The 17,506-nt window shown below is 39.5% G+C and overlaps 1 protein-coding gene across 1 annotated transcript in view; it reads right to left on the bottom strand.

Annotated features, from left to right (window-relative positions):
- Positions 1 to 374: 374 nt before the first annotated feature.
- The window catches only part of SEMA3A (semaphorin 3A), a gene marked incomplete at both ends in the record, with an annotated part of 85,890 nt that continues 68,758 nt past the window's right edge, over positions 375 to 17,506 (bottom strand). Inside the window, 7 exons of the mRNA XM_015826756.1 lie at positions 375 to 416; positions 2,758 to 2,849; positions 7,326 to 7,545; positions 10,666 to 10,810; positions 11,824 to 11,893; positions 12,002 to 12,116; positions 12,488 to 12,630. Of these exons, the coding sequence (XP_015682242.1) occupies positions 375 to 416; positions 2,758 to 2,849; positions 7,326 to 7,545; positions 10,666 to 10,810; positions 11,824 to 11,893; positions 12,002 to 12,116; positions 12,488 to 12,630 (827 nt within the window). The remainder of the gene's footprint in view (positions 417 to 2,757; positions 2,850 to 7,325; positions 7,546 to 10,665; positions 10,811 to 11,823; positions 11,894 to 12,001; positions 12,117 to 12,487; positions 12,631 to 17,506) is intronic.

The raw sequence follows: 17,506 nt of genomic DNA, 5'->3' as shown, positions 1-17,506 counted from the left end.
CTATCATGTCCCCCCTCGTCCTTCTCTTCATTAAAGTAGACATACCCAATTCCAGCAACCGTTCCTTATATGTTTTAGCCTCCAGTCCCCTAATCATCTTTGTTGCTCTTCTCTGTACTCTTTCTAGAGTCTTAGCATCTTTTTTACATCTTTTAAGGACTCATTAAAATTAACGCAATTCTTAAAACAGTGAGAATGCATACGCTTGTAGTTTCACTTCACTTTCAGGAAAGCATCAAAAAGAACTTTGCATTTTCTTGCTTTTAGGATTTCATGTGAGAAACCATAAATATTTATGAAGAGAGAATGGGGTGGAGAAGCATTTTGAAAATTCAATAAATATTTAAGAATTTTGAGCTTCTGTTTGTACCTACCTGCTTCGTGGAAATCTTCATGGCTGAAATAGGTGTGGGTTCCTGAAACAAAAAACAAAAAAAAGAGTTAAAACCAAAGATGATTTAAGGAGCTGCTTTACTTAATAGGGTGATATCTGGATGCCTTAAAACATTTGTGCGGACGTGGTTGCTATGGATGCATTTCAAAGGTTCCCAAATTCAGTGTACCTTCTTAAGTTAGAATGTGTCTTTACAATGCAGATGTATCTCTACCGTTTACAAACTTGAGTTTCGGCAATATGACATTGTAATATTTTCAGGAATGTCTTCTGATGTGGGAATTTATCTGCCTAACTTCTTGGTCCACTTTCTCTATTTCCACAGTGCCCACTCTTTGGAGGAGCTTCCTGCTTGAACTGAATTGGCTTTTATCCTTCTAGCCTTCCAGAAATATGGAAAACAGAGGATATTATGGAGATGCATACTGTGGCTGAGAGCCTCAGAATCATGATGGGAAATAAAATCAACCAATCAATAAACCAACAAATCAATACCATCTCCAGTGTAAAAATTCCCTCTTTCCTTCTTTGTTAACTATGACTTAGCAAAAATAAGTTCCATCTTATTAGGATTTAAAAGCCACTTTCAATGGTTGTTTCCTTGAATGCTACTGAAACTGGTAAGAGAAAAATGAGGAGGAGGAGGAGGAGGAGGAGGAGGAGGAGGAGGAGGAAGGCTCAGGGTCACTCCTTGCTGGTAGAAATGCAGTGTTGAAATTTCAGGGCAAGTCTAAGTATTGAAACTACGTATGTTCTTTAATTCCCTAATAGCATGAGCACTCAGACTTATTGTCAGGGCATGCACAGTCCTATTGTGCTGAGGTAACCCAGGAGTAAATATAGTAAACAGTGGTTTGTATTAAACGGTGGTTTATATTACAATATCTACAAATATACACTAGGAACAAAATACATACACGTGGTGATTCAGCAAACTCCAATACACAGCAATCACAGCAGGAAACGGATAAGAGAGAAAGACTCCAGCAAGGCCTTCCCTTTTATACTCAAGCTCTTAAAGGGATACAGACTCCTGCTAAGTCATTCCTAACATTGCACCATTCATACAAGCTGGTTAGCTTCTAAATCATTACCTTAACACTTATATACCACTTCACAGTGCTTCATAGCCCTCCCTAAGCGGTTTACAGAGTCAGCATATGGCCCCCAACAATCTGGGTCCTCATTTTACCACCCCAGGAAGGATGGAAGGCTGAGTCAATCTTCAGCGGGTCAGGATCAAACTGCCGGCAGTGTGAGCAGTGAGTCAACCTGCCATACTGCACCCCAATCAGGGATCTGCATTTGATGTTGCCTCCATCGTGCTCATTCTGGTAGCTGAGTATTATTTACAGAAACTTGCAGGAGCAGCAGCAGTTCTGGGGCTTACATGTGATTCTTTTGCAGCCTGATATTTTGAGGATGAGGCTGGGAAATGGGTAGGAGCGACCTATAGCTGGGGGAAGCATTCTCCCCTCAGGAAGGGCTCTCTGACTGGAGGGGGCTTCTGATTTTAAATGAATCCTTGACTAGATGCTAACCGAAGTAAGTAACTAAGGAGGAAAATATTTTTAAATTTCAATTAAATTAAATTTAAACTCGTTTGATTTAATTTTTTTTTTTTTTAAATTTAATCAACTAGACCAGGGGTAGGCAACCTTAGCTCTTTTATGACTCGTGGACTTCAACTCCCAGAATTCCTGAGCCAGCCATGCTGAGGGGAAAGGGAGAGTTTCCTGGGATTCCATGGCTGGCTCAGGAATTCTGGGAGTTGAAGTCCACGAGTCATAAAAGAGCCAAGGTTGCCTAGCCCGGAACTAGACCCACAGTACAATTGCAGCATAGATACATTTTATTCTCCTCTCTTTTGGTCACCAATTGCCAAGGACCCTGGACCAGTTTATATAAATAAATAAGTAAATGTCTCAGTAATCAAGTCCTGTAATGAGGCTGACAGTGTTCAAGCTATGCACTTCATCAGAAGAATGCCTCTTAATTGCTATGTCATGGGAACATTTTGGCATCTGAAAAATAGACCCTTCCGCTACACCCTTGCCTTAACATCGTTTGCCCATATGTAGAATAAATTTTGTATATTATTTTTGGGAGTGAAAAGATAGGCAAGGAGACCTTCAAGCATACAGATGATTTCAATTGCAAATTGCAAACAGTCGTATCTGCTGGCCTTTTACATTCCAGCAAATGGGGGGGGGGAATGACAGATTATACACACAGACACAGACACACACACACACAGACACACACACACACACACAGGACTGTCACCTTCCCAGATAGCTGCAGGTTGAGTTTATAAAGGAAGGGCCCATATATATTTATATAATACCTGTATTTTCCCTCACCTGAAAGACCGTGATCTCTTCCAATAACACTTCCTCCAGATCATGCCAGGTTTCCTTTGGGATTGAAACCACTTTCAAAACAGTCCCAATATCTGAAAAAAAGAAATGAACATTTGTGTTTTAATAGGATGACTTTAATTCAAAAGAAGTCTTGTTTTCACATTACAGTTATACAATCTTTCAGAAAATGCAGTCATAATGCAGGTTTGCTTCCAAAACAATCCCAAAGTCCTCAACTGTAAGAGGAATTAGGATAAAATATTTGAATGAAAAAAAAAACCCACCCAGGATCTGAGAGGTCTGAAGCCAGACATGTCAAACACAAGGCCCGGGGGCCGGATGCGGCCCGCGAAGTGGTTTCATGTGGCCCATGAAGCCATCCTGGAAACAGTGAGGGAACGGCCCCCTCTGCCTTGGCCCTGGCCCAGGCTGGCCAGGAGCCAATGTTAAGGTGACCAACTTTTTTACAATGAAAAGGAGGACACAAATAAATTGAAGAAAAAAATATCATAAATAAAAGAAACATTGTATTCATTGCAACAATAATACAGACAACTTGCATGTGCAGTTTGCCAGCCGGGTGTTTTGGTGTGCTCAGCAGCAATTCCTATTGGCTTTCGAAAGCCAATAGCGGGACTAGCACAGCTCATGCAAAAGTTTAAAAAAAACCAACAAAAAAAGGTGCCGGAATGCCGTTCTGAGCGTTCTATGAGAAAAAAAAAAGGCCCTGCAGATTAGTCTTCAAATATCGAAAAGGAGGACATGTAGGAGGACACTTTTCGAGGGAGGACAGAACTTACAAAAGGAGGACTGTCCTCCCTAAAGGAGGACGGTTGGTCACCTTACCAATGTACAATTTTGTGGTGGCCATCTATGCTGAAACGCATTCAGTCTTAGCTACATAAGCCCCCCCCCACATGGCCTGAGAGGAACAGTGAGGCTCCTCCAGTGGACCATGCCTTGGCACTTGCCCCGGTCCCACCCCCTTCTGCCAGAGACCCTCAGATCTGTCCCACTCCTGCCCAGGCCCCCACAGGCACCCTTGACGCGAACGATATAGAGCTGGCCACACCCACCCAATAGGCCACACCCACTCAATCCAAACCCGCCCAGTAGGCCGCACCCACCCTGGCCACACCCACATGGCCCCCTGAGGGCAACCGCAATGCTGATGCGGCCCTCAATGAAATTGAGTTTGACACCCCTGCATTATAGCTACCAGCAAGAGAGCAGGACAAGAACCCCTTTTCAATGAAATACCAGCTGCCACAAATGTGAATTTAAAATTAGGAACGTGTTGCCTGAACTAGGGTTATGTTTTATTATTCATTATCAACTCTGACATTTTAATTGCTGCGTTAAAATTCAAGGGCAGATACTAACATGAACATTGGTATGGACCGTAGGAAGGGAGCTAACAGCATATCATAATCGTCTGAATTGTGAGATTTTTTTTAAAAAAAAGTGAAATTGGTCTAAGCTGGGGGTATTAATTTTACACTGACACGCTTTCCACCATGTTGTAGTGGTTATAAAAGTTCTTTGAAGGGATTGTGTCCCTTTAGAAGAGATATGAGTGAATGCTGCAATTTTGTCGGAGACATAAAAAGCTTGTTGGAAGAACCGAATCCACAGGCCAAAGAATCCTTTAACAGGGTTTGTTGGATAATTCTCTAACAGAAGTCTCAGATGAATCAAATCTCCACATAATATGGACTAGATTGCAATTAGCAAGTGGTATAAGGTATATAAGAAATAAGAACATTTAATGGCACCTTCCAAAGTATCTCAGGATCTACCAGCTAAAGAGGATAGTGAGAATTCTCTACAGACCAAAACAGTAACTGACATCTAATTAACTGTAACTCCCATTAAAATACAACAAATATAATGCATATAGTGTATAACATTTGCTGAATGCTATCTCTGGATTGTGTGACAGCACAAAATGTGAACAATACTTAGGTAAAAGGTTTTTTATTTAATAAATTAGGATTTAAAAAACAACATAGCATAGGGTGAGAATGCTTTTCTTATACTTTTAAAAGATTTTATGATAGCAGAAGGGGATAAAGTTGGAATGTGTTATGCATATTCCAAAGAAATTCCGTGATGATTATTTTATAACGTCTGTGAGGTCCAAATTACAACATGTTACATATTAGAGCCTCAAGCATCTGAAACGAAACTTTATCTGCCTTCAGGATCAGCTTCTTCAGCTGAGTAAATTTTTCAAGCAGTTTCACACAACTGAATCAGTCCTTTCTTTTCAGATCAGAAAGCTTTTGGTGAATAACTTAATTTACAAGATGGATGTGGTGTTATGAATGTACATGTACTGACAGACAGACTCAGACTGTGCTAAATGATCTTTCTTTAATTTCCCATTAAGTTACAAATGCAGATGGATGTACTAAAATTTGAATTTGCTGGAGAATATGAAATGAACTTTTGTTCATGTAAGAGTTCATTTTAGCCTATTAATTTAGCCTGCAATTCTAAATCCAGATATCTAAGAGCACAAGAGCACCTACTTCAATATAAGCAAATATAGAATAGAATAGAACAGAATAAGGAATGGAACAGAACAGAACAGAACAGAACAGAACAGAACAGCATAGAATAGAATAGAATAGAATAGAATAGAATAGAATAGAATAGAATAGAATAGATATTGGAATATAGAATAGAATAGAATAGAATAGAATAGAATAGAATAGAACAGAATAAGGAATAGAATAGAATAGAATAGAATAGAATAGAATAGAATAGAATAGAATAGAATAGATATTGGAATATAGAATAGAATAGATATTGGAATATAGAATAGAATAGAATAGAATAGAATAGAATAGAATAGAATAGAATAGAATAGAATATTCTTTATTGGCCAAGTGTGATTGGACACACAAGGAATTTATCTCTGGTGCAGAAGCTCACAACGTACACACATACAAAAGCAAAGTGATAGGTCATAGATCTTAAATCCATAGTTAAAATAGTAGGTTTATGTGGTCAACATTTATAATAAATGTCTGATTTTGTTATGTAGTTGACCACTGGGAATCAATTTCCTCCAAAACAGTTCTGGAAAGCACATTTCCTCTGTTTAAAAGCATGGAAGCAACACCCAATTGATCTGGACAGCAAAATCCAATTGACCTGATTCTATTCAATTTTTTGAACGGAACTGGAGCATTAAATGAAATCAGTTAAAACAATCCAAATGAATTGTACCCGTTTTCTGAGCCACATAACCCTATAAATAACATTACCCTATTAGATGTTTGATATTCATAAATCTATTATGTAAGATGTTTTAGAGCAGTGTTTTCTCAGGGAAAAAACCCGCTTTGTTGCTTGAAATGTTTTCTTAGTTCTCATGGCAAATCTAGACAGTATACTAAAAAGCAGAGACATCACCCTGCCAACAAAAGTGCGTATAGTCAAGGCCATGGTTTTCCCAGTTGCAATGTATGGCTGTGAAAGTTGGACCATAAGAAAGGCTGAGCGCCAAAGAATGGAGGCCTTTGAACTATGGTGCTGGAGAAGACTCTTGCGAGTCCCCTAGACTGCAAGGCGATCAAACTGGTCAGTCCTAGAGGAGATCAACCCTGACTGCTCTTTAGAAGGCCAGATCCTGAAGTTGAAACTCAAGTACTTTGGCCACCTAATGAGAAGGAAGGACTCACTGGAGAAGGGCCTAATGCTGGGAAAGATTGAGGGCAATAGAAGAAGGGGATGACAGAGAATGAGGTGGCTGGATGGAGTCACCGAAGCAGTAGGCGTGAGCTTAAATGGACTCCAGAAGATGGTAGAGGACAGGATGGCCTGGAGGAACATTGTCCGTGGGGTCGGGATGGGTCGATCGAACATGACTTCGCAACTAACAACAAAGTTCTCATACTTTAGCATCCTCCCATTTTAATTGATGCATGACTCAAAGAAACACTTCCCCCTCCCACAAGTGATCAGTGCATCTCAGACTCTTTCAATGTTATTTATTTATTCTGTTATGGAAAAAAATTCTTCCATGTTTGATTATATTCTTTAAAAAAAACACCCACACTCATGTTTTGGGGGCATTTACTAGTTTTCCTCCTGCCAAGCAAAGTTTTAGAACATAGCTTATAATTTATAACTTACAAATCTATAACACTGCGTAATGTTTCCAATATATTATTGGAAGAGAAAGAAGTAAGAAAGGATGGTGTTTATTAAAAGTGATAAAACTGTCCACATTTGTATTGCTGCTCTCATTGGTAGGAGAAGATTAAATGAGCAATATGCTGTTTGTTTTCCAATTGAAGAAAAGTCCTAAAAAAATTTATCTTAACAATTTATCTGATGTGGCTGCCAAATGTAAATTAGGCCTTTTCTTTACTTATTTATTTCTTGGATTTATGTTTCGATGTAGACACATACAAGCCAGAAGAAAACAAATGGGATTTGTGTCACTTTCTGCTCCTCTGTCAATCATAGTTCTCACGGTGTGTGAAATTTGGTATTTTTGCATTTCATTTCATAGCAGGTTTGTCAAACAAAACAGGTGAACAAACAAGCCTTACCTGTGCCAATGAACATGACATCATACTGCCCATCTTCCGCATCTACCCGATCCACCACAATTTGTGTGAACTGAGAGTCTAAATCCGTCTTGATCATAATGGGCCGATTATTAATAGGAAACACAGGATTGTACATGGCTGGGTGGCTTCTTGCAAACGTGATGACTTCATCAGGTAGATCCTTGGTTGAGTCAAAGCCTCCAAAGGTTTTACTTGGACACTAGCGGAGAGAACACGAGAGCATTATCAGGAATGCAGCACCCAGACCACATGTGTGTGTGTGTTCCATTTTAATAATAATATAATAATAATAAAGTTGGAAGGGACCTTGGAGGTCATCGAGTGCAACCCCCTGCTCAGGCAGGAAACCCTATACCATTTCGGACAAATGGCTGTCCAGTCTCTTCTTAAAAACCTCCAGTATTGGAGTATTCACCACTTCTGGAGGCAGGCTGTTCCACTGGTTAATTGTTCTAACTATCAGGAAGTTTCTCCTTAGTTCTAGGTTGCTTCTCTCCTTGACTAGTTTCCATCCGTTGCTTCTTGTCCTGCCTTCAGGCGCTTTGGAGAATAGTTTGACTTCCCTCCTCTTTGTGGCAACCCCTGAGATATTGGAATACTGCTATCATGTCCCCCCTCGTCCTTCTCTTCGTTAGACTAGACATATCCAATTCCAGCAACTGTTCCTTATATGTTTTAGCCTCCAGTCCCCTAATGATCTTTGTTGCTCTTCTCTGTACTCTTTCTAGAGTCTCAACAATTTTACTCTGCTACTCTTAGTCAGGCCCTTCTGGGAAGGCCCTGACTGGTTCAGCACTCCAGATTTGTATCCAGAAACACCTCAAAATATTCAGGAAACACTTTAACTGTTGCAAATGCAAACCGAGGCCTTTCTAAGCTGCTGAATCACTACAAAGGCAAACCAATTTGATTTAGTGATACGACTTATGTTAGGGAAGTTAATCCAATTTGGAGTTTTGATTGAATCAGTTTCCTACTAATGTACTACACTATGAATTCAAACATGCAACTCTTGCAATGAGCTGGATAATTTCTGAAGTCCTAAAACAGGGGTGTCAAACTTTCCGCGTCACGTGACGTGTCGTGACGTATCGTGACTTTTTTCCCCTTGCCGGAGCTGGGAGGGGCACGGCTTCCACGTCACACATCCAGCCCGTGGGCCAGAGTTTGACACCCATGTCCTAAAGTGTGTGTATGTATGTATGTATGTATGTATGTATGTATATCACCTGAAAGGCAAAATATAATTAAATATTTCCCCCTTCTGTTCAATTATGTCCAATTCTTGTAGACTGCTTGGACACAAGCTTGCAGTTTTCTTGACAAAAGAAACTTTTGCCCTTGCCTCCTTCCTAGGGCTGAGAGAGAGTGACTGGCCCAATGTCACCCAGCTGGCTTTGTGGCTAAGGAGTTAGAACTCCCAGCCTCCTGGTTTCTAGATCAATGCCTCAACCATTACACCAAATTGACTCTCATAATTAAATAATAATCTTGGTCAATTCAGAAAAAAAATATTACGATAGACATTGATTTACTAATAATTCATCAGAGAGAAAATTAAAGGTACACGTATCGACCTATAATACACTCACGTATCTGCCTTCCTGAAGAAAAAAAACTGAAGAGATAGAAGATTCTAGAAAGTCAGTTCGCCATGTTTTATTAAATGTTGGGTATCACTTTATACTCGGACAGCCAATATTTACTTCAGCAACATCACAATGTTACTCTTCAATGGGGGAACATCTGAGCTGCAGATCAAATGTATGTTACAAACGCAGAAGGTCTCCCTTCGTTGAAGAGCTTGGGGGCTGCATGTCGGCGGTTGGGCAATGGGAAAAATCGGCAACCCTTTTCTAGAGCCCTGCAGCAATCTTCTGCTTAAAAGACTTCCAGCCTGCCCGTCTCTCAGTCAGACCTAATTTTCCAGATGGAGTGCAATACTGATTGCTTGCATTAATTAGATAATGATTAATCGGAGAATGGACGTGGAATGGATTGAACAAGAAAAGTAATTTAGGAGTACGAGGTATGGACCATGCAGTTGGGGAGCCATACTCAAGAGCACGTGTGAATAATCTTCAATATTTTTTTTTCATTTGTTCAATGACCTGATTTTATCATTTAAATGACCCGGCTTCATAATTTACAAGCAAGCAGATGCTCATTAAGTGTTAAATTTATAATAAAAACACTGTGGGACTTTCCAAAGTGGGTATTTTCTCCTCAAAGGCCCAATGTGTAAAATGGAAACCATTTGGCTGATACCCTACCTTGGTTCTAGTGTTTACCACAAAATTGTGCAATTGTTCCGGATTAATCTATTGACCGACTGATGTGATTGATATACAACCTTTCTACTCTGCTGGCAAGTTCTTCAGCAGAACGTAACTCTTTGCGACTAGATGTTCTGTAGAAGTGGTTCCCATTATTCAATGGCTAATAGTAAGCAAACAATACTGTGGAACTCGGTCGTCTCCCACTGTGAAGCAGCATTGTTTTGGACTTAATAGAGAGACCACAACTAAGTAGCCTGGCAAGTAAAAACAACAAAAGCAACAACCCAGAAGAATACAGTAGCAAATCACTTCCATATTGTTGCCAGGACAATTTTTGATTAAGTCCATACAGTACCTATGACTCACGCTCAGCTCCAAAAGATGGTATGCTATTAACCTTTTACATAGAGTAAAATTATACATAAGACCTGACCATCTTATGTCAGCCGTCTTGTCATCTCATTCTGATACATAAGAGGGTGAGCATGAAAGCCCTGGTCTATGCCCCGCTACGGACATTGTTATTTTATCTACATTTCAGGCTAGTTTTCCATAGCTCAGCCAGATATTGAAGTTTAACCATTCCACGAAAAAGAAAAAAATAAACTCTGTGTATTTCCTGGAATAGTTGGCCCTATAGCAGGGGTTCTCAACCTTGGCAACTTTAAGACTTGTGGACTTCAACTCCCAGAATTCCTCAGCCAGCTGAGGAATTCTGGGAGTTGAAGCCCACAAGTCTTAAAGTTGCCAAGGTTGAGAACCCCTGCCCTATAGGATTGTTGAAAGTAAGGGGTATAAATCTGATAAATAGGAGAGCAGCAAGAGCCTCCAATATATAATTTATAAGATTATTACCTTCAAAAGGATATCACTATATCTTTAAGCCACTGTAGGTAGCTTTGCAGAAAACCTAAAGGCTACAATTTAAATAGAGGAGAAATTCTCCCATTCCATTTACTGAACGTTATTCCTGATGTCCCAATTCAATACCAAGTAGCCATTTTGGCATCACCCGATTCTCCAGTAGGAGGCGCACTTACGGTTCCTGGCCGAGGGTACGGCACTCTTCCTTGGTAGGGGACCCACTGGTAGTTGGGACCATCTCTGTGAGCATAGGGGCCCAGGAACACCCGCCTCACATCAGCCATGCTGTACATACAAATAGCTGAGCCCTTGAAGATATTGCTAGCATTGGGGAAAAGCAGAAGAAAAAAGTTGAGATTGGTTTTTTCCCCCTAAATTAAGAAGGTTTTAGGAATATCCATTTAATCCACATGGACAGGACAGTATCCTTTTTTCTATGTGCCTGCTTGTTTCTATGCCTTTGCTCTGTTTCCCACCTCCCCCAGATTTTTTTTTCACTTAGACCGCTGAGCTTTACTGGTCTGGTTCCCATATCTCTCTGGGTACATGGAAAGACTGCTGAAGTGGTTCCGTTTGCTTGAGTATTGGGAAGCCACACAACCAGTCAATCTCAGAAAGCTTCAAGGACAGCCTTGAAGTTACTTCTAGTCTACTATATTCTCCCAATATCCCAAGCGAGACATAACTTGGCAACGAAACAAGTTAAGGTGAAAGCTATATCATCCAATATCTTTCTATGATCTATGCCCTCTTTTGTACTGTCTGTTCATAAACTTTTTATGACTTTTTAATAAGAAAACTACAGTTCATTAACCTTTCAACATTCACTAGATCAGTGATGGCGAACCTTTTAGAGACCGAGTGCCCAAACTGCAACCCAAAACCCACTTATGCATCGTCGGGTGCCGGGTGGGTGTGGCCCATTGGGTGGGCGTGGCTGCAGTGGTAACAGCAGACTGGGTGGGACTAAAAAGTTTAATCAATCAATTCCAACTTTGCAAGATCTTTTTTTTCCCGCGAGAAGTTGAAATTGACTGATTGATTGAACCTTCTTTTTTTTTTTGCACACGGCGGCGGAGGCCTAAAGCGAAAAGGTTTTATAAAACCCAGCTGAAGGCCTAGGACTGGGGCGACGGCGCGCGTGCCCACAGAAAGGGCTCTGAGTGCCGCCTCTGGCACCCGTGCCATAGGTTCGCCACCACTGCACTAGATTCTCCCAGTTCAAAGGTTAAAAAAATGCCTCCCTTTTTTTCCAAGCTCCCCCCAACAAAGAAAGCTTTTCAAAACAGCCAACCCTGTATGTTCCTGTAAAACTAGAGCAGCATGCACCATACCTGGAAGTGGTAAATACTGCATAGATTATTGGGTTTTTAGGATCTTTTGAGTTCATTAGAAACACATCCTCTGTCAACAAAAGGAAGAAGGAAAAGCAACTTAGTCAGTTCATAATGAAACATATACAGCGGCTGACTGGAGAATAAATTTGTATTCACAACTAGTTCTATCACTTACGGAGTTCGTCGAAATGGGTGTCGATGCCATTAGGTCCCGGCACAGAACACATTAAGCGTGCTTTCAAAAAAGTTGTCCACTTGTTGACAAGACTTCTGTGTCCACCAAAGTCATTCTATCAAATAAAAATTTCACACCAGAATTGTAAGAGCCTCCTGATTGTCTCTCAGCCCTGATTGTGACATCTAAAATGGCAATTCTTAGATTTGATTTCTGCCTTGCCTAATTTCCACAAGGGACAGTCTCTTCCCTGAAGGTAGAGTAAGCAGAACATCAGAACAGAAGTTACTGAGGGGTTTTTCATAACAGGAATTCTCCAATGGCTTTGCTACTATCAAGCCAAGATGAGTAGCATTAATACAAAAACTGAATAAATGAATGAACAAATGAATATTAGACAGGTAAATATATTTATCAGGACCATGAGATTTCAAAGGGGTACTTTATTTCAGACCTGATTTTTTTTTGCACCCGACATGATTTTACCTTACAGATCTGTCCTATTCTGGCATGCGTGGCTTTTCCAGAATGCTCCCCATCAATTGCATTTTCTCGGAAGAAAAAATATATCTTGTCATCTTCTGGATTGTCACTTTCAGGGATCAAATGAGCAGTAATAAACCTGGGATCTGTAATGGAAAGGCAAAGTATGTAATATCAGGTGTTTTTACACAGAACCTTAGGTTTTTTTCCCAACTTCTGGTGATGAAGTTCACAATTCTCTCCACAATTCTAGAGTGTTCTGGAATTTTCTGCTGTAGGCTTTTGTGACCGGTATTTGCTGGGCAGTGCTGACCTTCAGAATTTAGGGACCCTGGTCTAGAGAACAAGTTTCTGTAAATCACTTTGCCTCTGAGGATATAGCTGATAAAATATCTGAAATTTGTAATCTAGAACTTGGTCGCTAAACTCCAAAGTCCAACACTGCCCAACTTCCTGGAGTTTGCTTACTGCCCTGCAGATTTAATTATCACCATATCCTTGAAAGTTATTTCAACCATGATTGATATAAATGACCTCAAAAAAAATCGAGCACTCAGGACTATGCGGTGCTTCATATTCAGTTCTAAACATTGATCTTGCATTTTCCTGGCCTAAGAGACCGCAAATACTGTAAGATAATTTAAAGCGTGTGGGAAAATAAACATTCTTTTAGAAGAATTCAGTTCTCATTAACTCAATTTTAAATCTGAGAAGAATCTAACTATGATTTAAGCAGTAAGGAATTGAGGGGGGGGGAAAGAATCTTCTGTGTACACAAGATTTTTTTTAAAAAAATTCTATTAAAATTGGATTGAATTCTCATAGTACAAATATAAATAATATGATTTTCATGGCTTTATATGGATTCTTTCAAAAAGTGTAAGACATATGAAAGCATGTACAAGTTATGGAGTCCTTGGTGCTCTTTGATCTTGGTTGTTTCCTTGCAGAGTTTGTGTTACCCAACTAGATAAACATCTTCAGTCCTATATACGGGATTTTTGTAATGAGAATTACAAATAACACTTGGAAACTGCTTACCCACAACAAAGTAATATAAATGAGACACCAAGTAGGTTGCAAATCCATCCTTACAGTAGCTGTGTTTAATCACTTATGTGGGTTGCAAAAAATGAAGATTCATTTATTTCTGTATATTTTTGAATTATTAAGCAGATGTGCTCCTTAGTTCCAATCTGGCTCTTCTTTTCACTTATAGAAACGTACTGGCTCCAAATCTATAGTGAAAGATTCAGCCAGCAAGCATCGTGGCCCTGTTTTTGCATCTACTGTACTTCTATTCTGTTTGATCTCTTGTAAGCAATTTTCCCTCAAAGTTCTGGATGCGGTTTACGGAAAAGATTGTTTTGTGCGCATTTCAGAGACTTTTAAGAACATTCTATGTCATGGAAAAAGACTTGTTTGGTTGTTTATTGCACAGTTTCTATCGTACTCCTTCCACGAAGATCACAAAAGCAATAGCCAGCCAAATAAAACCACAAAAAACGAAATCCATGATAAATAACATCAAACTTTGGTCACTAAAAAGTCAAACAGAAAACTGAAATAAGGCTAAAATCCACAAAATTTCTTTTATCCAGGCTTCTCTTTCATCAGGCTTCTCTTTTCACCATCGCTAATCAGATTATTTGTGGGGATTGGACTCTTCTTGCTTCTGCTCCGTTTCCAGCAACTTTCCATGTCACTCTCTCTTTTTAATCCTGCACTTGTTAAGCACTTTGTGTGTGATTTGTAGAACAAGTTATAAAAGTAGGTTACAGCAGGAGTAAAACGTCCCCTTTGACTGGTCAATTATACATCTGCCTTTATCGACCACACTAGACTGTGGAAAAGTCCAACAATTGGCTTATATGTATTGAAAAAGAACCGCCACAATGAAACAACGTTAGAATTACAGAGTTGACAAAATCTTTCCCCCTCCCCAGTTTCAATCAGTGGTGAAGTGTGCTAAAAATAACAAAGGCGTTTTTTAAAGCAACACCAACCATACTTCAACATGATTAAGCATGATCAAAGAAGGATGAAGCCACAAGTTGCTTTTAAGAGCTGGCTGGTCAGCTTTCTCAACATCAACCAGGCCTCTGATCTCAGATGCCGGAAATAGAACTCGGTTTACAACAACCGTTTAAGTGAGAGAAAGACATACTAAAAAAAAAAAAAGGAAAAGCAGGGAAGATGTAATTGTTTATTGTTGCAGTAGTGATGATGATGGATGATGATGAGTATGGTCTACTGACCAGGAGATGCCTTTTTTTCAATCTCCTTGCCAGGGTGGGCAAAATGTCCTATTAAACTCCAATTTCCATGGCCCATGAGACAGAAGTTGTGTTCCGGCAGTTTCTTGTCCAACATCAGTATACTGTTGAACTCTTTTTGTACCCTAAAGCATTTTTTTCTGTTGCAATGATTAAAGAAAAAGCAAATAAAGTGCTCTTCTCAAAACTACGATGAGATATCCATATATACCAGCATGGTAATCTCCCAAAACATTTTAATAAGGGAAAACTCTTTTATGGAAAGCATCTGCCAGAAAGCGGAACAAAAACTTGCAGGTTACTACCGAAATAATTCAGATAATTCATTTTAAAATTATTAGCTCATGTGTTTTGTATTATTTCAGTCCATTTGAGTGTTCAGGATTGAATGTGTCAGTGCTAGAAACAAGCGTTGAAGTAATAAACTCAAATATCAAACTAAAAAAGCATATTAACAAGAAGATAGCTTGAATTTATCACGAACCAGAACAATATGAAACATCTGACTAAAATCAAAGACCATCTCCAGGAAATGTGAAATTAAAGTGTAATAGACCTTTAAAATTTCACTTCAAATAACACAAGGAATAGTGGTGTAAAATAAAAATGCCACTTAGAGGCTGCCTGAGTCCTATAGGAAATGTAAGAAAAGATTGCAAATCATGAGAGGCCCAAAGGGAAAGAAAAAAGCTGCAATCCTGACCTGATCCTATCCCTATCTGTATTATGATCAGATCAAGTGGATCTTCTGTTAAAATGTCTCCCCCGTTTCTGTTCAGAAACGGCCTTACTCTTGAGGCAAACACTGGCTCAAAATATTCCACTACACAGGAGCTATTTTCAGATTTATTCTTGAGAAAAGTCCTACTGAATTAGAAATTGCGAAACACCAAAAATAGAATTAACAAGACCATATTTGTTTGCTCGGAACAAACAGTTGTAGTTGTGCGCTTAATGTACAATTAGTTAAAACTCCTTGCTAAATTTATAGCGAACGGAGATTGCATACATATTTTAAAGTAAGGTAAGCATCTTTTCTTTTGTTCTAGGCTTCTTATGAGAAGGGGGGAGAAGAAACTTCTTTCCCTGAAAAATTGACAAACGCAACGCTCCACATTCAGAAAAGCCCATTAAGAGGAAAGAAAGGAGAAAATGTTGAGCTGTGGTATAATTAGCAGTTTCCAAGGCCTTTGTTCTTAAGGAGAAAACAATAGTTTTGATTCTCTGTAATGACTAATTATACGATGAAGTGAAAAAAATGAAGTGTGAAATTATATGTAATTCTCCAAGTAAATTAGATTCCTTACAAAAACAGTCCTTCTCAGCTGCTCAGCCTGTTTAATTTTAAGAAGACAGTTTTCTTTGCCTGGCCCACATATAGATTATAAATCCAAACAAGAAAGCCAAAAAAGAAAACTGAATTTATACGCAGAACTTTAAAGAATTTAACCAAAGTTGATCTTCAGAAGCGAATGATCGCTGGATTTTTGCCTGTCATTTGGCTAATTCAGTTATCGTAGGAAACTTCTATAAGCTCTTTTGGTGGATTAGGTCATGTTTCTCAGTGGGGACCACTGGATGTTTCATTTATCATCTAAGAATTGAGGGTCTACACACAATACGGAACATACACTACATCTGCTAGAGAGGAGGGCCCTGCGTACGATCTACTCCGTTGGCTCCTGTATACATCAACAAATTATCTCCAGTACTGCCCGTCTCTTTTTTCTTCACCTCGCATGCAATTATAGTGGCACAGAAAAGACAAAAATGCCCCCAAAGACATCGATAGAAGACACATACAGAATTCAAAATTCAGAAACATCAATAAAATACAACTGTTAAATTTAAAATATAGAACAAAAAGAAAACAACGTGCTCTGAAACAATTAATATTAAGAAAAGGATGTCATCTAACTTCTGCAAACCACAGCTATTGCAAGAAACTTGGCAACCTCTGTAATGGTTTGTCTGTGTTAGCTGCAGCAGAAGGAAGATTTAAATTTCTTGATCAGAAACAAAACTATTATTTCCGAAAATTGGGTTTATGAGGGCTAGACCTCATGGGTGACACAACGGGCAGTGCAGTAATGCATGGATTATTGACTCTAGCTCTACCTCAGCAGAAGCCCAGATGATTTCTGTGTAGGAGACTAGAATATTCCAACTCTATGGTCTCCATAAGAGCCGTGGTGGCGCAGTGGTTAGAATGCAGTACTGCAGGCTAATTCTGCTGACTGCCGGCAGTTCGGTCCAGGTTGAATCAGCCTTCCATCCTTCTGAGAAGCAGTTTATAAGTCTAAGTGCTATTGCTATAAAAGGCAGTGTGCCATTTGAGCCAGGTTAAAAAGACTCCTGGGTGAGATATTCAGGATGTAATAGAAGTAGCTAGGAACTGTCCGTGGAGAAGCTGCAATTGCACCAGTTTTGGCCCTATCGTTTTGTGAGTCTAAATCCCAGAACTTCTGTCTGAGTTCCATTAATGCTTCATGTGGACCAAGAGACATTATATTGCCTTGGATGAGATGCCATTAGATGTTAGTTTATCTCTTGGGAATATTCATTATAAAACAAAGCGACCACCAAGAGAAATCTATAAAACATATAGAGTTTAATCTACCAAGCTTTCGTCAAGTGCACTTGACATCATCAGGGTTAAAAAGGCAAATGCTGGGAAGGTTTATATACAGTCGTTCAACGCCTGCTTCCGGCTCCTGGAGCGCGTAACCGGCCCCAGCTGATCCTG

The sequence above is a fragment of the Protobothrops mucrosquamatus genome, unplaced genomic scaffold, assembly GCF_001527695.2.
Source record: "Protobothrops mucrosquamatus isolate PMUCROS unplaced genomic scaffold, P.Mucros_1.0 scaffold3280, whole genome shotgun sequence".
Classification (NCBI taxonomy): domain Eukaryota; kingdom Metazoa; phylum Chordata; class Lepidosauria; order Squamata; family Viperidae; genus Protobothrops; species Protobothrops mucrosquamatus.
The sequence above is the reverse complement of the archived record's forward strand: the minus strand, read 5'-3'. Positions and strand labels throughout refer to the sequence as shown.